This window comes from Rousettus aegyptiacus, unplaced genomic scaffold (genome assembly GCF_014176215.1).
Source record: "Rousettus aegyptiacus isolate mRouAeg1 unplaced genomic scaffold, mRouAeg1.p scaffold_m13_p_2, whole genome shotgun sequence".
Taxonomy (NCBI): Eukaryota; Metazoa; Chordata; class Mammalia; order Chiroptera; family Pteropodidae; genus Rousettus; species Rousettus aegyptiacus.
Window position 1 is genome coordinate 138393624 of NW_023416295.1, and position 20225 is coordinate 138413848.

Sequence of the window (20225 nt, forward strand, 5' to 3'; positions counted from 1 at the left end):
AAGAACACAACAAAACAAAATAAATATACTGAAACATACCAGATGATTCTCTCATGCAGCCAGGTTTGAGAAATTTTTACTACCTTATCTGTTGTCAGTAGTCATTATGGGTACCTCCCTACCTCCTAAAGCAATCCATCTGTTTTTTGATGGATTAATTGTTAAAGGAGCTTTTTCCTCATTTTGAACTGAAATGTACATCTCTATAATTTGGTTGAATTCTGTACTATAAGTATATTATGAATAGGCTGATCTCAGTTTTCCTGGGACAGTCCTAATTTATGACTGTTGTCTTAGTATGATTATTAGTAGTATCCCTTTCACTTTTAAAAGTATCCTGGTTTGAACAGTAAATTTTTGGGGCACTCTAACTATGACCCATCTTTATAGGACCAAGTTGTTTGTATGAAGCTAAAGTGCATATATTTGTTTCCTGTGGCTGCTATAACATATTACCACAAATAAAATGGTTTGGCAGGACTTTGTTCCTTCAGGAAGCTTTAGGGAAGAATCTCTTTTCTTGCCTTTTCTAGCTTTAAGAAGTTATTTATATTCTTTGGCTTTTGGCCACTAATTTCATGTTCAAAGCTTACATTATTTTGACATTATTCTGTTGTAGAAAATCTCCCTCTTTCTCCCTGGCCATTAAATTAGACCACCTGGATAATACAGGATAATCTGAAAATCCTTAATTTATTCACATCTGTAAGTGCCCCTTTTACTGTGTAAGGTTCTGAGAATTTGGGACCATTATTCAGACTGCCATAGGGCATCGCCTATGTCATTGCCCTGTTGTCATATATTGTACTCATAGGCAGCAGTGGCTACTACCAGAAGAAAAGAATCCCAATCTAGTAGTAGAAAATATAAACAGATAGAGAAATGTGGGAACTCGGGTTAACTGATTGTTAAAGCATAGAGAATATAAGTCTTTATGGCAACTACTGTCTTATAATTGCTTCTGAACTAAAGGACCAGAGAATATTATACTTGGAAAGAAATCATGTTTTTAATTGGAGTTAATTATTTTTCTTTATACTTATCAGCATTTGTTTTTCTTTTAAGACATATAAGAAACGTAGGATATTGTCAAACATTTGATTCAGAGATTCTGCAGTAAAAAAATTAAAATTAAACATAGTTGGAGATTTGTAACTCAGAAATGGGATGAGTTCATTTTTGCCCCCAAAGAATGGAGCCGTCATGAATGGAGCTTCTTTGACTTATTTATTACTGTTTTTGTAATATGCCAGATGTCACCAGCCTAATTATTCTGAGTTTAAAATTACATAAGCAGTAGTTTTAATGATTATAATCTTAGAGCAGTAGGATTTAGTGTAATAAATACCATATCTTTCTATATTAGTTTTCTATTGCCATGTAATAAATTATCACAGATTTAGTAACTTAAAATAGCACCTTTATTATATATCAGTTTCTTGCCAAAACAATTCAGTAACGTCACAAATGGTCAAGTTTCTGTGGTGTGTCAGAAACTCTTTTCTAGCACAGAAGGTGGAGAGGGTTAATGTAGGCCAAATCCTTTCTTAATGTGTGTCTACTAACGAATGAACTAAGGGAGGATCAAAAAGGGACCTGAAACCCTACTGGCTCAGTCGTGGTGACAAAACGATGACTGTCCTATTTTTTAAGAAATGAAAGAGAGGAAACTAGTAAGACATAATTAACGTTGAGATAGCAAATTGAACACTAGGAAGTAATGTTGAATATAATGATCATCCAAAATAGTGACAAATAAGATAAAGAAAGGCAAAGGATCTTTACAGGGGACAGATTTATTGGTGTCCTGTAGGAAGAATAAAGGTGTTGATAACGTGCCAAGTGGGCTAGTTACAGATAGCTGTAAGCAAAAGGGCCACACAGAGTGGGAATCAGGTCAGATAATTGGGTAAACTGGAGAACTACCACAGTTGCATGGGGATGAGATCAGAATAACTTAAAAAGGGATGGTTCACAAAGCAATTTAGGTAATGGAAAAATTCGTTACATTTATGAAATCACAGTTAAGGACAACAGTGTTTTCTAACACGACAAGAAATTAGCAATGCCAACAGCAAAAAGCAAGATATTTTTTGTGTTATTTCTCTTCTCTCTGTGTGGAAAAATAGAAATGACTTGACAAATTAATCAGCAAAATGGCTTATCCCTTGTGATGCTTTTAATAAAACGGGGAGTAAGGATAGAAGAGGTGAGAGTGTGCCAGAAAGCCTGGGAGTACTACAAAACTACATGTGTTTAAATATAAAGGTTTGACTCTCAGCCTCCTTCGATTTAGGTTAGTGAATGGTGTTAGTACTACTTTCCTAATTGAGAAAAAAAATATGGGTGACTGCACAAGTCTTGGGAGGTTATAAATCATAATGCATGCAATTATTTATTTTACATAAGTCAGCATCTCTTGAGTAACTGCGAATCATTGATTAATCATTTGCCAACATTATAGTCACTAGCATTTAATCAAATGTAAATCACTATAAGGACAAATCGTACTATAACAATTTAATTTCCCTTTTTAAAAGAACCTGTTACTCAGGAACTTGTTTCTTTTCCATTCTGAATGAAATTTCTTTACTGGCTATGTGGAGATAGTAAAAACAATAATAGTGTTGAAAGAATAAAAATTCCCATTTGGTTTCTCTAATGCCAAAGTGTGGCAGGATGAAGGACGATTTATTATTTTTACTATAAAAAGGCTAACTGTGGGGTGATGACTTTTCATTGCAAATAGAAGTGTAATGTTATTCAGCTTGATTATCTTTGCATAGCAATATATGTATATATATTTGTATGTATATGAACACATATATCCAAATAACAATGTTCACTGTTGTATTACACTTCTATTCCTGATACGTTTTACATTTAATTGTTCTAAAGACTCAGGGCATCCAAAGGGTGTGTTTTAAAATATGGCAATAGTCTGGAGAGTGAAAGAGTAAATTATGTATTACTTAACATGCTGGAAGGCTCAAATTGGTTCAGATATTAAGGTGCCTTATGAAGGAACTGACTTAGAGAATTTTCAAGGGGTGGCGTAACAGTAACAATAATAACAACAACAACAACACTTTATACCCACATAGGCTTTTATTGCTACATATTTTCTTAATTGTTCAAGATGCTGTGATGTGGACGTGATAGTAATAATATTACCATTTTATAGATGAGGAAACTGAGGCTAAAAGAGTGACTTGCCAAAGGTCATAGTTAGTATGTGTAAAGACCTGTGAAGAACCTGAAACTTTTCCCTATTTATGGGATAACATGCTAGCTTGTTACTGTTTCATGTGTAGTGGCAGAAGACACAAAACTCTTGAGTTATAGACAAAGGACTTTTACTACTTCCAGTACAGTAAGCATCGTGAACTTCATGTTGATTTGAACTGCTTCCCTATCTCCCTCTTGCCCTCGCCCACCCCCCCCCCCCATTCAATGGAGGTAGTGCAGGTGGACCTATTATTATTATATGGATGCTGTGCAAGCAGTGGGATATGGAGAAATACTGAGCTTGGGAATTTACTGGTTTTATAGAAAACAGAAGAAAGGCTAGCTCTTTGTCAGGTGGAAGGCATTATCTTTAAAGGTTGCGTGCTGCAAATGTATCCTTGAGAAATGATCCATGAAAATAGCAGTCAAGGTCTTGCATTCTTGGCGTTCCTGGCCAGAATGTACAGCAATTCTCAATTCTCGTGGTGGATTCTGTCTTCTATTAGTATATGGCAGAATTAAACCTTAAATGCAGTTTTGCTGAGTTTCATGACTAAAACTCTAGCTGAAAAGGTAGCAACTATGTCATTTTCCCACCAATATATTTATCTTCGTATTTTTCCATCCTATCTGGGACATCTTGAAACTAGTCCTCTTGGTTTATTTGATATGCTTAATTACTAAAACCAATTATGGTTGTTATGAAGGCAGAGATCAGAAAAGAGGACCCAATTTAAGGAAACTTACTGGTCTCAGTCTCACAATCTCTAATCTTTACTACCTACAGCCATTGCAAGGAGCCATGATGATGTTTTCATAAACGAAATTCCTTGTTCCTGTGGCCGCAGCAACATTTGCTGCAAAAACTGAAGGGGATAATAAGAATTATAAAGAGATAAAGAACAAGTGATGTAACTAGTAGTGGATATAGGATGTGACCAAAAAAAGGGTCATTTGCTGATGTCTTTTTTTTTAAGTCAGGATTTTGCTGTTCTTAAAGGAATAATTAAAGTAGAATTTGAAGTTAGAAAGAACTTTAGAAATATAAAGTCCAGGCTGCTCATCTTTTTGATTAGAAAATTGAGACAAGAGAATGGTTAAATAATTGTTCAAGATCAAGTTTCTAGTAATGAAGTAAGGTGACGGAGCAAATTTACATTATTGTGAATATCACATACCTGGTATTGGAGTGTTTTCCCTTTAACTAGAGCAGTTTATAGGATTCAGTCAGGAAAAATTTGTTGAATTGCTTTGTTTTATGATTGAATAAGATATATTCTCTGTTCTTGAAGAGTGCTTTACTGGTGGAGAACAAAAATTAAATTTGATATCTACTTTTCTAAAATAATGTACAAATTACATAGATTAATTCAAGCTTCGGGGAGAGGGGAAGCTTTATAAAAGTATGTACAGATAGATATTTGAGCTAAGTCTTGAAGAATTACAAAGAGGTTTCTATCTAGAGAAATTGAGGGCCAGCATTCTAAGGGTGTACATTGGCATGGTGAATGAAAGTAAGTAAATTGATCAAGAAATGATCAGTGCTTTGATATGACTACATTTGAAAATGGAATGACAGGTAGAATCCAGATTAGAAAAATCTTAGAGACCATGCTAAATAATTTAGTTAGGACATCTTTTTTGGAAACATTGACATTTAAGTCAAATTGGTATATGAAGCATATGGGAAAAAGATGGGTTCATAAATCAGAGTCAGTAAAAAAAGAGATGTCACAAAAGCCAACTGCAGATAGAGCTGAGAAGTGTACGGTGTTTTAAGGGTAGAATATGCCACCCCAAAATATGCCACTTTGACATAAGGATTATTTTTGAGCTGAAGGCAATTAAAAGGAAGCAGCTACAAGAAAATATTTCTGGCTTCACCCTATTTGCCTAAAAGCAGGACATGAATCTACCAGGAAGGACAGAAGATACATGGCAGCGGAGGAACCTTCCTAACAAACTACTAATTGGCCCTCATCTTCCGTTAGTTCCTCTACGTATTTATGTTCCTACAATTTCCTGTCCCAAAAACTCAAAGTCCTTTTCCCTCTTGTTAAGTTGCTATATAAGTCTAAGTTATAACCACCTTCTCAGTTACTTATCACTGAGTAGTCATTCCCATGTGTATGTGTGATATGCATGTTAATAAACTTCAATTTTCTTTTGGTAATTTTTTTTTTTGTCCAGCTAATTTATAGTGCTCCAGCCAGGAGAACCTAGGAGAGTTGAGGGGGAAAATTTTTTCTTCCTCTACAAGTTGTAAATAGGGTCAAATACTAAAGAGAGATTAGGTGGGATGAAGACTAAAAAGGATTGTTTTATCACCACTTTTTTGGGAGATAAAAAGGTCCTTGGTGCCTTCTGTCTGAGCAGAATCACTAAAGCATGAGAGCAGCAGTTAAATGGCTACTGAATGCCAAGGAAAAGATTCAAACGGTAGAAAATGGAGACATTTGTTCTTGTCTTTTTATCTTAAGACTGAATAATTGACAGCTTGTATCATATTCTGTTTTAAACCTTCAACCTTCGCAAACTGATATAACAAATTACATTTTTTTCCCCTTGTATGGCTGTACATGGGTTTTCCCTTTGAAGTCTCACTGCATTGGTCAATGGCTGACAAAAGATAAAAGGTTCCATACTAGGAAAAAAAGCACATCCTCTAGCAATTTTTTCCATAACAGCCTCACCCTGCTTACATTAATTTCCAATGAAACATTTTTTTAAAAAAACCTGTCTCCATTATCAAATTAATATTATAGCTAGAACCCACATTGTTGTCGTCCTTTATAACATAATTTTGCTGTTATATTAGATTATGTTATCCTAAATGTTTGTGACATAAGTTTTGTGCATAATTGTTATGCAGTTTAAAATATATTCAGTTGTATGATTACACTTTTTAAAAGCCTGTAGGTCTTTGTTATTGTTTCTTAGTGTTAACCCTGATTATTTCTTAATGTTGGGATTAGTTGTTTTAATGTTGTTATTTTTATATAAAAATACTAAGAAAGAAGGTATTTCAAAATATTTAGAGTAATAAATGTCAGATTCTATTTTTAGTCTTCTCTTTCCCAAAAGGGTTGGTATATTTCATCTATATATACTCTCAAATTATAGTTTTGAAATTGAGGTTTGTAGCTGGGTAAATTTCAAACTCTACATTACTAAAGCAGGTGATTTGACTTTGGTTAAGATTTCATCTGCGAATTCTTGACTTGAGTATAAATTTAGGGATTTGGAGAGTTAAAATGGTAATTTTTGCAGGGGGATTGAAAAGGTGAGTATATTCCTAACCTTTGAAGTATAGTCAGCTTCCGGTTGTCTACTTGTGGGGAGACTATCCCTCCTAGGTGGGGGTTTCTCACATCTGCTGGGAAACTGCCAATGCCTGGGTGGAGTAGAAAAGGGTTCTACCCATTCCTTGGTTTTTAAAGCCACTCTCTCTCCCCACCCATGTAAATGGATGGAACTGCACACCATCCATGCTTCAAACACAATCCTCATCATCATTAGTAAGGATAATAATCAGATGAATAGAGGTTAGGAGATTAAGTTCTAAGTGACATTGGCATTCCAAAATTGACTGTCATATCTGCAGTTCAGATGGCACCTACACTTTGTTCTGTTGAAATGAAATTGAAAAGTTTGAATAGCCAAATAAGGTAGACTATAGTTATAATCATTTACTTAAAATTTGTACAGAACTGATTTCAAACAGTAGCCCAGTGCTCATTTTTGTTTAGACAGTGTATTTATTTTTATCTGGCTGATTGCATGGGATTCATTAAGCTTCATAGTGGAGCTATCTGTCAAGCAGGGAGAAAGCAGAATCCTGAGGTAAATGAGGTAGATTTCAGGAAAGAGAACAGCCTGGGCTCAGATACAACTTTATGTTGGAATGCAAAGAGTTAGTGAGAGCTTCTTAAAGAAGTGAAATCGAAACAGAGATTAAAAACATGAGATGTTCATACTGGAAAGAAGTTGGGAATTGAGATTGTGGAAAAATATCCAGGAAAAGAAAACAGAAAATTTTAAGACATAGAGGCTAAAGAGGGTATAGTTTCTTAGAGAAATTGGTTAAAAATAAACTATCACCTTCAAAAGTCTTTTAATGCAGAGAGGGAGCATGGCAAGAGGAGAGACTGCAGAGGGGTTTAGAGGGTTTTAAGCAAAGTAGTGACCTTATCAACTTCATATTTTATAAATACGATGTATTGCAGGATGTGGAACGGTTTTGGGGCCAAGATATAACATAGGCTGACTAGTGAGGAGATGTTTGCAATAATGGTGGCCTTGGTAAGGGTGGTGTTGGTGAGGAAAGAAAGAAGGCAATGGGCTTAAGAGCTATTTCAGAGATAATTAATGGCTCTTGGAGATAGATTAGATAGATGGAATAGGGAAGAGGGAGGAAGCTGAGATTGACTCTCCTGTTTATGGCTTGGCAACAGTTGGGATAGTGATTCTCATGAGGATGGGGTTTTGTGATGGTTTCCTCTTCCTGACTGGATGAAGTGAGATAGGAGAAGAGTTTAGAAAGAAGAGAATAAATTTTGTGAAAGACCACTCATCAAGAAAATGTGGAATTAGAAAGCTAAAGCCGCTACTACTATGGGCTGTTTTTATAGTCCCATAGGCATAGGTCTTATAAGAAACCCTTTGTTTTATTTGTTATAATATTATTTTATCTGTATAGTAGTATATAAATATTTTTCTATTCCCCTCTTTTTGAATAATAAACTGTCCTGCAGTTGAATGGTGTTAAATCTAAAAGAAATCTTGGAAATGATAATTTCTGTCTTTAGATGGGAAAATTGGAGCTCTGAGAAGACCACATGATATTTGTAGAGTGACGGAAGTAATAGAACCCAGGTCTCCTAACGGCCACTCCATTGCTCTTTTCACTGTACTTAGCCAGCTCCACATTGACTATTGGGTTCCATTAAAACAATAAATGCAGTTGAAGACTTTATAAAAGAAAAATACCATTATCACAGAGGAAAGGAAAAAAATTGCATAAATAAATATATTCTTTTCTTAACACATTTTTTTTTTTTTGGTAGTATAGATTTCTATTTTAGGTAGCCAGGGTTACAGAAATTTAATCCCTTCTTAGTATTGTTTTTCCTGTCCTTCCATTGACCTTCTATCCTGACGAACATGAACTGGAAGGGGTTGAAATTCAGGAGATCTGTACTTAGGCTCCGCTTTATCCCTAATAAAAAGACAAACTGGTTCCACTTGCCTAGATCTCAGTTTCAGAATCTTAAAATAGAAGAATGTGGGACCAGAATCTTTTAAAATCCCTTCTTGCTCTGTCTTTATCATTTTATGTTTTCCGTTACTGGTTGTCTTTACTTTCTGCCTGAAACTGTTTTTCCTCCATGGCAAATGGGAACTTCTTAAAAAAACCTACGTACAGTAAATCCATGATGTGTGTGTGCAGGATGGTCCTATTTATAGTGTGAATAGAATAGGACCAGATTTTTGGTTGTTCTATTAGCAACATTTATCATATTTACTTTCCTCCTTTGAAAATAAAAATATGCCTTGAAATTAGGAAGAGAAAACAGAAGAGGAGGTGTACATGATGATTCACTGGTTTTGGAGAGAAAACACTGGACCTATTTGAGTTTATTTTAAATTTCTGCTCTTATGTATATCATATGACAAATCAGTATAATACATGCATATCATTTATAAATGAATAATATACACATATATTGTGGAGATGTGCTTAAATGTTAAGCCAACAGAAGGATTTGGTCAAATAAGTTTGGAAACCATTGATAAAGAGTTTGCAAAAAAAAAAAAAAAAAAGGGTAAGTAAAGAGTATCAAGATAAATATCATGTCCTTAATTTTTCATTTTTGGATATCATCCATCCTGGAAATAAAGAGAAGAAATCTAAAACAAAAATAACAACAAATAGCATTTTGGTAGTAGAATTTAACTGAGTCTTTACCTCTATTTAATCAAGTCTTTACCTCTTACAGAGTTGAGGAAAAGTATTCACCCACACAAGTATTTCATGAGTTTACTCTTGTTTATGATTTTTTAGACTTAAGAAACATATTGAAATAGACTCAGTATAAATTAATTTATTTAAATGTTTTAACTGAAGGAGCATTAATGTTATAAAAAATTGTATCCAGGAACTTTCAAGTCGTATTTCTTCAGTTTTTTTCCAATTTATTTTATTTTATTTTCTGATTATTTCTCACAGAATAAGACCACAACTTGCCAAAGAAAAGATTGAAGGATGCCATATTTGTACATCTGTCACACCAGGAGAACCTCAGGTCTTCCTAGGGAAAGATAAAGCTTTTACTTTTGATCATGTGTTTGACATTGACTCCCAGCAAGAGCAGATCTATACTCAATGCATAGAAAAACTAATTGAAGGTTGTTTTGAAGGATACAATGCTACAGTTTTTGCTTATGGACAAGTAAGTACCAAATCGTTCTCATAGAAACTGTAACTTTTTACAAGTATTGATTCAGTTGCACTTCATTTTTGTTGCTTGAGGTTATGTTATTAAGAGAAAGCATACATTTTCCCCTGTTCTTTTATTCAGACTGGAGCTGGTAAGACATACACAATGGGAACAGGATTTGATGTTAACATCATCGAGGAAGAACAGGGTATTATTTCTCGTGCTGTTAAACACCTTTTCAAGAGTATCGAAGAAAAAAAACACACTGCAATTAAAAGTGGGCTTCCTCCTCCAGATTTTAAAGTGAATGCGCAATTCTTAGAGGTAATAGACTAATTGTGTTATTGTTTTCCTTTAAATCTTCTTGTCCTCAAGACCATTGACCTTATGATTTTATGCTTCTGACTTCTAGTGCAGTGCTTTGCACATAGCGCTCAATAAATGTTTGAGTAAATTGACATTAGGTAAGAGGTAGCAGTAAGAATGGGTAATACATAATAAGTATCCTTTACTTGTTGGCATTTAAGATTATGAACACTTGACCAGTGTCCATTGAATAAAACAATTAATAGTGTTTATTTCAGATTGTCTTTATCCTATAATTACTGTCGTAATGTAGGCAGGCTCACAAAGTGCTGGCAAACTCGGCAATTAAGACCAAAAGGGAGGGGGAGAACATGAGGATTGAGGCTATAGCACTAATCTGGCTGCAGAAATTGGTATTCTTGCAAGGATAGGCACATGTTTTGATGCAGCATTCAAAGATTGGGGCAGGTTTGGGTTAATTTTAGGCCATCTACTCTGGTGGGAGGCACATGACAGTAAGAGGACATCTCAGATATGAGCAATATTGCAGTTAGGTGGATAGTGGTGTTATAATTCTAGGTGCTTGGTCCAGAGAGGTTCTAGTCTAGTTCTAGTCTGCATCACTTGAGCTAATCATTCTAGTATTTGATTAACTATTTTATTCAATATTATATACCACAAAATAGAAAACAATTCAAATTAACATTGGTTACTTTACTGCTGATTTTAATTGACATCACCATGTAGTAAAAACCAAAAGCAATAACTAATGGTGGTAAAAGAAAAGAAAGAGAGCTCTTCTATTTTCCCTTTCACCCTCCAAAATATTGTTAGGCATTGTGAATTTAAAGCTCATTCATAGAAAAATAGGTGTGTGCTTTTTCTGCTAAGGAGTTAACTCAGTTTTGTCAGCCACTGTTGATATAGAAACACTAATATCATTGCTAACCTTGCAAAAACACCAAGTATTACTTTTTAGACACATTAGGAAAGGTTGTAGGGGAATAGGAAATATATTTTTAGCTCAAGTAGTAATTTTTAAAATCTTTAAACTTAGGATTTGTCTACATTGGTACATATTTCTTAGAGTTTGCTTGTATTTATATATATTTATCTATTGCAAAGGATTAGTAGATCATTTTAGCTAGCCTTCAACTCATTAGTCATGATTAAGTCAATTACTGTTCTTACTCTTATAATGAACCTGGCATTTATTTGTACTTGTAATAATAATTGCCTCATTCATTTTTATCTGTTATTTTGAAGAAATATGTCGTTTTGAAGAACTTTTAAAATATATTTGAAAGATAACGTGCAATGCGTGTTATTATAGACATGAGGCAATTTCTTCTAAATGTAAACTTGTAATAATTTTTTGATAGCTTTATAATGAAGAGGTCCTTGACTTATTTGATACCACACGTGACATTGATGCAAAAAATAAAAAATCAAATATAAGAATTCATGAAGATTCAACTGGAGGAATTTATACTGTGGGTGTCACAACACGTACTGTGAATACAGAATCAGAGGTAATATTTGTGTTATAACAGAACATATTTGACTTTAATATTCAGCTTTGCTGATAGTTTACTTAAGATCAAGATATGAAATTTGTATATTTAAATGTAACATGGACTTAAAAACCTTGTCCTCTTTCCTCATATTGTTTTATATCAGGATTTTTTAAAGTAAAAGTGTCACAGTTATGATACAGTCAGTTCATTTATCAAAAAAGTCTAAGGCAATATATTTGTAGTTTTCCTTCACAGCTAGAAAAAAGGGTTGGTTGATGGAAGGCGAAGGATAGGACCACGATGCTTATTTATTTATTTATTTATTTATCTATTTATTTATTTATTATTATTATTTTTTAGGTGAGAAAACCCTTGGTTGACCTCACAGATTGAAAGGACCTTGTCAGCTTACAATCTCTTGTTTTTTATTTTTTAATTTTTCACACCTACAGCACCTGGTCTTCCTAGGTGGTCTCCCATCCGAGTACTAACCAGGCCAAACCCTGCTTAACTTCCGAGATCAGACAGGATCAGGCTTGTTCAGGGTGGCATGGCCGTAGACAGAACTATAATGTTTTTGTACTTTTTGCTGTCACACATGTAGGGCTGTGTCATGACCCATAAAGGGAAACTGTTAAGGAAAGTTACCAAAAAAATATTTCAACGGAAGATACAGAAGAGTAATTCAAGTTATTGCTCAGTTTGTTCCAAAGTGTTCTACTCTCACAGTTTGGAATGGAAGCTGCAAATGTCAGCAAGTGGCAAACAATGGAATCTCAGTGTTTTCTCCCTTTTAAAAAATAATACACTTATTATACTGAGGATTTCAGTTCAAAAAAATGTTTGTAACTAAAATATTATGAAATTCTACATCCTTTACATCCCTTAATGTGGTAGATTTTAACCATTAACTCAGACTGCTGATTGTATGGTATCTTGTTTCAATATTGTTCAAATAAAACCCTTCTCCTTTTCCAGATGATGCAGTGTTTGAAGCTGGGTGCTTTATCCCGGACCACGGCCAGTACCCAGATGAATGTTCAGAGCTCTCGTTCCCATGCCATTTTTACCATTCACGTGTGTCAAACCAGAATGTGTTCTCAAATAGATCCTGTGAGTTATTAGTTATAATTTCTTAAATTTTCAGGCTTCATTCCCTTAAAAATCACATAAATCATGGGAGAAGGGTACGTTTGAACCATTTTAGTTTGTTTTATCATCATTTCCGTTCCTATTGAGATGTCTTTGATCCTCTTTAAGCTGCAGCTGGACAATCATGTAAGATTTTGAAATAAAAAATTATCTGGTTTCTGTGTCTGCAGGACCAGAAAGCAAGTTGTGGCCATATGGTGATGGATGTAGTCACCTGAGACCCTTTGTTTTTGAGAACTGTATGCTGCAGGTGTCCCTTCATCAACATAAGCAAAACCTCAGTTGATAGCAGCCGGGTTCTGACCACAAGCTTCTTTCTAACTTGTCTAAGCTTCTAATTACCAGCAGGCATTTTTACATTTATGTTTATTTGGCCACATGCCTATGTGGGGAGAGATTTTATTTATTTATCTATTTATTTATTTAATTATTTTTAATGTAAAAATTGTATTTTATTTTATTCACTAATTTCTTTATTAGTTTCAAGTGTGCAGTACATTGATCAGACACTTATATAGTTTATAAAACAATGAGAGAGGTATATATTTAATAACATATAATGAGGGGAAGATAGTGTTGGAGGATATTTAATGTCACATCAATAAAATATTTTCAATTATTTTCCTCAATTGCAGGAAAATGCGACTGATAATAAGGTGATTTCTGAATCATCACAGATGAGTGAATTTGAAACTCTGACTGCAAAGTTCCATTTTGTTGATCTGGCAGGATCAGAACGACTGAAGCGTACTGGGGCCACGGGCGAGAGGGCAAAAGAAGGCATTTCCATCAACTGTGGACTTGTAAGACTAAGACTAAGCCTTTGCGCTGAGCACATGTCAGAGATTTTCTGTTGTCTTTTTCTCTTCTGTGACACATAATACTGCAACCCAAATCCTTCATGAATTGAGCTAAGAAATGAGTTACAGTAAACTTAGGCATAGTGCATTGAATTTCAATCTCCTCATATTACACAATTTTTTATTCTTATGTATTGCAAATTTTTTTCATGTTTGTAAATTTAATTGGATTTGATTTTATAATATGTGCAGAAAATAATATGTAGTAGTAATGATTTTTAAAATTCCACTTTTAAAAAATATTTTGTCGAAATCAACATTTTATGTTAACTATTTCATGAGGTGACTTTCAAGGTAGCTATTTTTGCTTAAATTTTATGACAGTTTATTTTGGGAATTATAATCAATGTTTTTTTAGCTGAATGCTTCAAAGAGAACTCTTTTAGATTATTTTAAGAATTAACTTTAATACCGTTCCACCTAGTGGTGTTTTGATTGGAAAACACCTTGTATTTGTTAGCATCAAGCTTCTGTTGTATGGAAGAAAATGTTATAGAGTAAATTCTTGGGTAATAAATCTTTTCTTCCTATTGACTTCATTATCAAATTGAACGATTTGTTTCTGCATAAAAATAATGACATCTCTAAACTGCTGTGATACATCAGGGTGTGTGTTTTCCTCCCTGTCATCCTAGAGCTGGGATCTCCAGTCATCTGCTCCTATTTTGTCACTGCCCAGTATTTGCTCCTGTAGGACTGCAACCCTTCTGTGGGGGAATTAACAACTGAGGCTGATTAGCGAGAGCCAGATGTCCCAACTCCAGTACCCAACTTGATGCTCCCACCATGTGGTTGCATTTTGTGTTAAAGGCGATGACTTGGATTCTGGACTATGTGTATTGTTCTGAATTTCTTAGGAGTTAAAATCATGGTGATATTTACATTTGTGCTGTTAGGAAAAGACAAAAGCCATTGGTCTGTTTTCCTATTTAGATTACTGAAGCATGTTCAGACATACTTCAGTGTGACCAGTGGTCAAACTGTTGACTGGAAAAGGGGGACAAAGACACAATGTGCTAACGATGCCACTCTCTGTATGATCCATGGACTCTAACAAAGACATGACTATAGATGCATTACCGAAGGAGTATGTAACTAACATTTAGGATAATGCTCATGCTGTAGGTGCTAGTTCGGTGACTGTAAAAGGAACAATAGGGGTGGCAGGACAAAAGAGTTCTGTAGTTTGACTTAGTTTTTTTCCAATACTGGATACTTATCACAGAAATTCATTGGATTTCTAATGGCAGTTGTACTTATATTAGGAATATCTTCTTCAGAGAAATCATACTGATATTTTTATTTTGGTTAAAGGAGATTTTGTTTTCTCATAAGGGAAATTTTTATGAAACTGTTAAACTACCTAACCATTTTATTTCTTCACTGAGTTGAAGAGAACTATTTGCAACATGAATTGACAATTTTCTGGGGACACAACCTGATGCTCTGATAATTCTGGGGATGATTAAATGTTGTCAATCTTATCTCTATTTTCAAAGAAAATCTCTGAATAAGAAAATCTCTAAATTTTGAGTCAGTTTTCAGTCAATTTTGTGTCAGTTTTTAGTAGTTAATATAGAAAACTTTGAAGTTTACTTCATATTTCTAAATATAAATATATAAAAAAGAAACAAACCCAAATGTTTTCAATTCTGTCTTGTCTCCATATCATCCTCTATAAGCGTTTGTTATTTAAAAGTATTATAGTTATTGAATTTTTATCACTTCTCTCTCTCTCTTTTTTAGTTGGCACTTGGCAATGTAATAAGTGCATTGGGAGACAAGAGCAAGAGGGCCACCCATGTCCCCTACAGAGATTCTAAACTGACGAGATTACTGCAGGATTCCCTCGGGGGTAATAGGTATGCATAAGTGATTATCCTCTATATTTCTGAATTTCTATTATTTGTTATCTTTTAAATTTGTAAAGTGTTTTATAAAAACTGTTTTATTATTAGGCAAAATAATAGGATGAGGAACTAATAATTATTAAGTATGTAAAATGTGAGTCCTTTAATATGTTGTTATTTCACATTATCCTTATAAGATCTCTTGAAGTAGGTGTTATTGTTCGTATCATACAGATAAGGAAATTGAAATTCAGAGAAATTAAGTAATTTGTTCAAAGTCACTTAGCTTGTAAGTGAAGTCCATAGCATGGGCTCTTTTTACTTTATCATAGTTTCCACTTAAATGTGGCACGTAGCATATGCCTAATAAAATTTGGTTGAAAAATAAATGCTGTCTTCTCAATAAACACAAAGTAATTTAAGTATATTTGATACTTTTTTACAAAGTCTTCTAAAAATTAAACATTTTTTTACATGTGGAAAACTTTTTTTAAATGTCAGTTGAATGAAAATAGAGGAACTTTGCCAGTATCAGTGATATTCCTCCTTTCCATACTTCGAATAATTCTGATGTTTCATCAGTGAAACACATTGTTTTGTAATGCATTCCTTTTTATAAACATCAACATTTGGCTTTACAAGTAGAAACAGTTATGGCATTTAAATTCAATCATAGCACAATTCAACAAGTTACAGACAACCATTACATTTTATTTTATTCTATTATGGTTACCAGAATCTATTTCACAGTGTTTTCAATGGTCTAACATCATGTTTACTGAAAAGATTATTAGATGTTGTAAAATGATCCAGTAATTAAACTTGCAGACTTGCTTTTTCTGAATATTAATCAAAGAATTTTTATAATAGTAAATCTATTTAGGTTTGATATTAAAGAATGGACTTTGAAATCAAGTTTTACTTTATATAATTGAACAGTATATTTTTGTATTTTTTCCTTTTATTGTAATATTGACATTGTCTTAATTCATCTCTCTTCTAGCATATCCTATGTATGGACTCAGTATTGCTTTCATTGTTACATATTTTTTTCTCTGTTTTCACTCTGACCTTCAGTATCGATCTGGGTTTTATGACAGGACAAAAATTTTTGCTTTTTAAACCAAATATAAATTTTTTAGTTTGCTAAATGTCCACCCCTTGCCAAGTACTTTTGAATACTTGAATACTCATGAAAGTTTGCTTGCCTAGTAAGCAGTCTAAGATATTTACACTGTGAGTCTTGAATTTCCTTGTGTGTTTCGTTGACAGACATAATAGCTGGGACATACTAAACTTTTCACTATCCTATTCTTTGGTTGATAAAACAATTCATCATCACTATAAAGTAATGTTTCCCATTTTTCCTGTGTAATCTGGCCAGAAATTCTGGAACTTTGACCACTCAATCACAAATGATGTTTTTTATTGTAAAACACATGGACATAGTAAGTAGTCTTCTTGTTCAGGTGGTAGAATTTTGTGCAGAATTTTTTTGCTGACAATAAAAATCAGGATACAAGTGATTAAATAAAAACTAGAAAAATCCTGAAATATTAAGTAGATAATGAAAGAAATGATTTTTGAATTTGAATTTGTCATATTATAGGTAGATTAGATTTTAGAATTATTCTATGTGCATTGCCTCAAAAGTTTTTGTAAAGGAGAGAGAAATATATGCACTTGTATTTTTTTTCAAGATATTATGGGTCAGAAAAGGATAATATAAATTTTTCCTATGTAAACAAAATCTTTTTTCTTAAGATAGTCTTACAGCATGGGAACTTTGAAATTTTATTTTATTTTTAAGTTAGTAATATTGATGTTTTGGTATCTTGAAGAGAAGATGTTATTCAAAGGGCAAGAATTTAAAAATGATGACTTCTCTGTTTTATTTGATCTTATCTGTAAACCTAATTATTCTTTGCACTTTTCAGCCAAACCATCATGATAGCATGTGTCAGCCCTTCAGACAGAGATTTCATGGAAACTTTAAATACCCTGAAATATGCCAATCGAGCTAGAAATATCAAGAACAAGGTGATGGTCAATCAGGACAGAGCCAGTCAGCAAATCAATGCACTTCGCAGTGAAATCACACGACTTCAGATGGAGCTCATGGAGTACAAAACAGTAAGCTAATGGGTCGGACTTTGTTTTGTGATATTCTTGTGAACGCAGTGATGCCTTTTTGTGATAGCTTGCAATGTATGTCTCTGGAATAGCTCGTGTGTCATGAGAATGACCTTTTCCCTTTTGAAGGCAGAATCCTGTAGTTTTCCTTGTGTGTAGCCTGTATTGATCCTTAGTCTATCAACCTGACCAACCTCCTGTTTCAAAAGGCTTCCTACCCAATCAATGACTAGTGACAAATGCACCACAAAGGGATATTTATATAATGAGGGAAAAGGATCTTTTTTTTTGTCTTGAGGGCTGTTAATAACAAAAGGGCTCTTGCCTGTAGAACTGCATGGTCCTGCAGTATTCTTAAGCAAATCTCTTGTATATTTAAGTCTCCTCAAACACCAGGAAAATATCTTCCTTTTCTAGGGTAAAAGAATAATTGATGAGGAAGGCGTTGAAAGCATCAATGACATGTTTCATGAGAATGCTATGCTACAGACTGAGAATAATAACCTGCGTGTCAGAATTAAAGCCATGCAAGAGACAGTTGATGCGTTGAGGACCAGAATCACACAGCTGGTTAGCGATCAGGCCAACCAGGTTCTTGCAAGAGCAGGTAAGCGTGTAGGGTGGGGTGAGGGAGTGATTAACTTTTGGAGGGCAGGAACATTCCTTGTGTTCATTAATTACCTGGAATATCTGAAGTAGAAATGTCAATCTGTCGATGCAATCTGTAATTTTAAGATAAATGCTTAATTTATAAATAATTCATTCTTACAGAAATAAAATGTGCCCTTTGCTTCGTCATGTTATCATATTATCTGCTCAGGTAACTAAGGGTAGGAAATTTGCTGTATGAATTGTGTTTGGCATTATTGTTTTGTTTTCATAACTTTGGTTTTTCTCCCTTTCTGTTTTGTTGAAGTTTTAATTTAAGAAAAATTCTTAACTGCATGTTTTATCTTGTAGGTGAAGGGAATGAGGAGATTAGTAATATGATTCACAGTTATATTAAAGAAATTGAAGATCTCAGGTACAGTTCATGTTCTGTAATACGTAAAGCGTGTTTTGGGTTTTGCAGTATGGTAATATTGCTGTTTATTGGATTTATTATTTAGTGATGATTCATGGTGATATTTCAGCCTTTTGGTCAGGTTAATTTTAAGGGAATAGGTACTTTCCATAATGTCACATTCCAAATAACTTTCCTTCCCTCACTTCCATATTATCTTCCCATATTATCTACCTACTCTTGTTGTTATACTCCTCAGTGGGAGATACAGGACAGGCATAACTGATGCTGATGGTTCCCTTTGGTGCCTTCTCTTTCTGTATCTCTTCCCTCTCCATTTGGGAAAGGTTGACATCAATAAGTTGTCTCTAATTTTTCAAATCTCCCATTACTTCTGTTCCCTTCTACTCCTCCAGCTATTTCTTAAATGTGCATCATTGCATCCCTACCAATTTGCCTGCCTCTCTGGAACATACAGAGGCTCATTCATCACTCACATTTCATACACATACAGTAAATGCTTACTATACGCCAAGCGCTATGCCATGGGCTGAGAAAGTGTGACATAAACAAAGAGTTCACAGTCTAGGTGGGGCAACTTATATAAATAGACACGTGTAAATGGAATGACGGAAATTGGTAAAATGAATGCCATCGCCCAGTGTGGGAATGTAGAAGGGACCACTAAGCCTGGACAGGACAAACAGGGGTTGGAGGGAAGGTCAGGCCCACTAAGCATTTCTAAAGTATTTTTAGGTCCCATGGTTTGCCCTGATGTCTCAGCTACTTTCTTTTAAAGTAGAACTACAAGTCAGCTCCATAGGGAGCATCTAAGTAGCTCAGATCTCATTTCCGCTACCCATTTGCAGAAAATAACCAAGTGAGAGATCATCTTTCACAGCTACCCTAACACTTCTCCATCTAATATTTGTGTTCTCTTTTCCTCTCTCTTCCTCTGGCTATTCTAGAGATTCTCAAGTAGAGACCAGTGATCTTTCCTCTGTTTCTGCCTCCACAGGACACACTGGATCCCTTAAGTGTTTCAGAAAGCAAAAAACAAATGAGAAAACATGTGTTGTGGCAGTAGATAGAATTACTCTAATAACTGTTACTTTTATCTTGTTTATATAGTTCCAAGCTTTACCTTTTTGGTGGAGACCTTTGGAGCATTGGGTTCTGGTTCTGGTCAGCAGCCAACCTGAACTTGCATTTCTATCCTGTGTTGGCAGCGCTCTTCCCTGCTTACTGTCAAAAACTTGTCTTTCTTCACTCTATAGACGTCATCTTTACCATGCCTGGAGACACACCTTATACCTATCTTTCAGTTTATGACGATTTTCTTCTTTCTCCTAGCCTGTTTCTTTTTCCTTTCCTTGGGACTGGTCAATTGTTAAAGCTGGTTTTACGCTCTGGTTATTGTGCTCTGTTTTCTCTTTTCCACCCAGTTCTAAGGCCTTATCTAAGCTTGATCTCACCATTGGACAAGCAGCTTTGCTAGTGTTTTTATTTCCTGGAAAACTGAATGATTTCCACTCCTCCTCATGACTAAAAGCAGCATTTAGTATCTTCCTTCGTGAATTTCATGAGTTAAAACCATTCTTTAAACCACTTAGAGAATGGAGATGATTCAGGCCCTGAGTTCAATCAGTGATTGAATCTTTCTTGGTATAAATTAATAACTTCTTTGTCATTCCCAGCTTTTCTTTGGTGGTTCTTTAATTAGATGTGTCCCACTC

At 34.4% G+C, this 20225-nt stretch overlaps 1 protein-coding gene and 1 pseudogene across 13 annotated transcripts in view; one reads left to right on the forward strand and one right to left on the reverse strand.

The window, feature by feature from the left end:
• Window positions 1–20225, forward strand: part of KIF21A (kinesin family member 21A) — a 128952-nt gene that overhangs the window by 56803 nt on the left and 51924 nt on the right. For all 13 annotated transcript variants that reach the window (XM_016151698.2, XM_016151693.2, XM_016151694.2 and 10 more), the window contains exons 2-10: window positions 9458–9680; window positions 9810–9992; window positions 11357–11506; window positions 12470–12604; window positions 13279–13446; window positions 15250–15365; window positions 17291–17486; window positions 17904–18093; window positions 18447–18510. In XM_016151698.2, the coding sequence (XP_016007184.2) occupies window positions 9458–9680; window positions 9810–9992; window positions 11357–11506; window positions 12470–12604; window positions 13279–13446; window positions 15250–15365; window positions 17291–17486; window positions 17904–18093; window positions 18447–18510 (1425 nt within the window). The remainder of the gene's footprint in view (window positions 1–9457; window positions 9681–9809; window positions 9993–11356; window positions 11507–12469; window positions 12605–13278; window positions 13447–15249; window positions 15366–17290; window positions 17487–17903; window positions 18094–18446; window positions 18511–20225) is intronic.
• On the reverse strand, window positions 11935–12053 carry LOC118614281 (annotated as a pseudogene).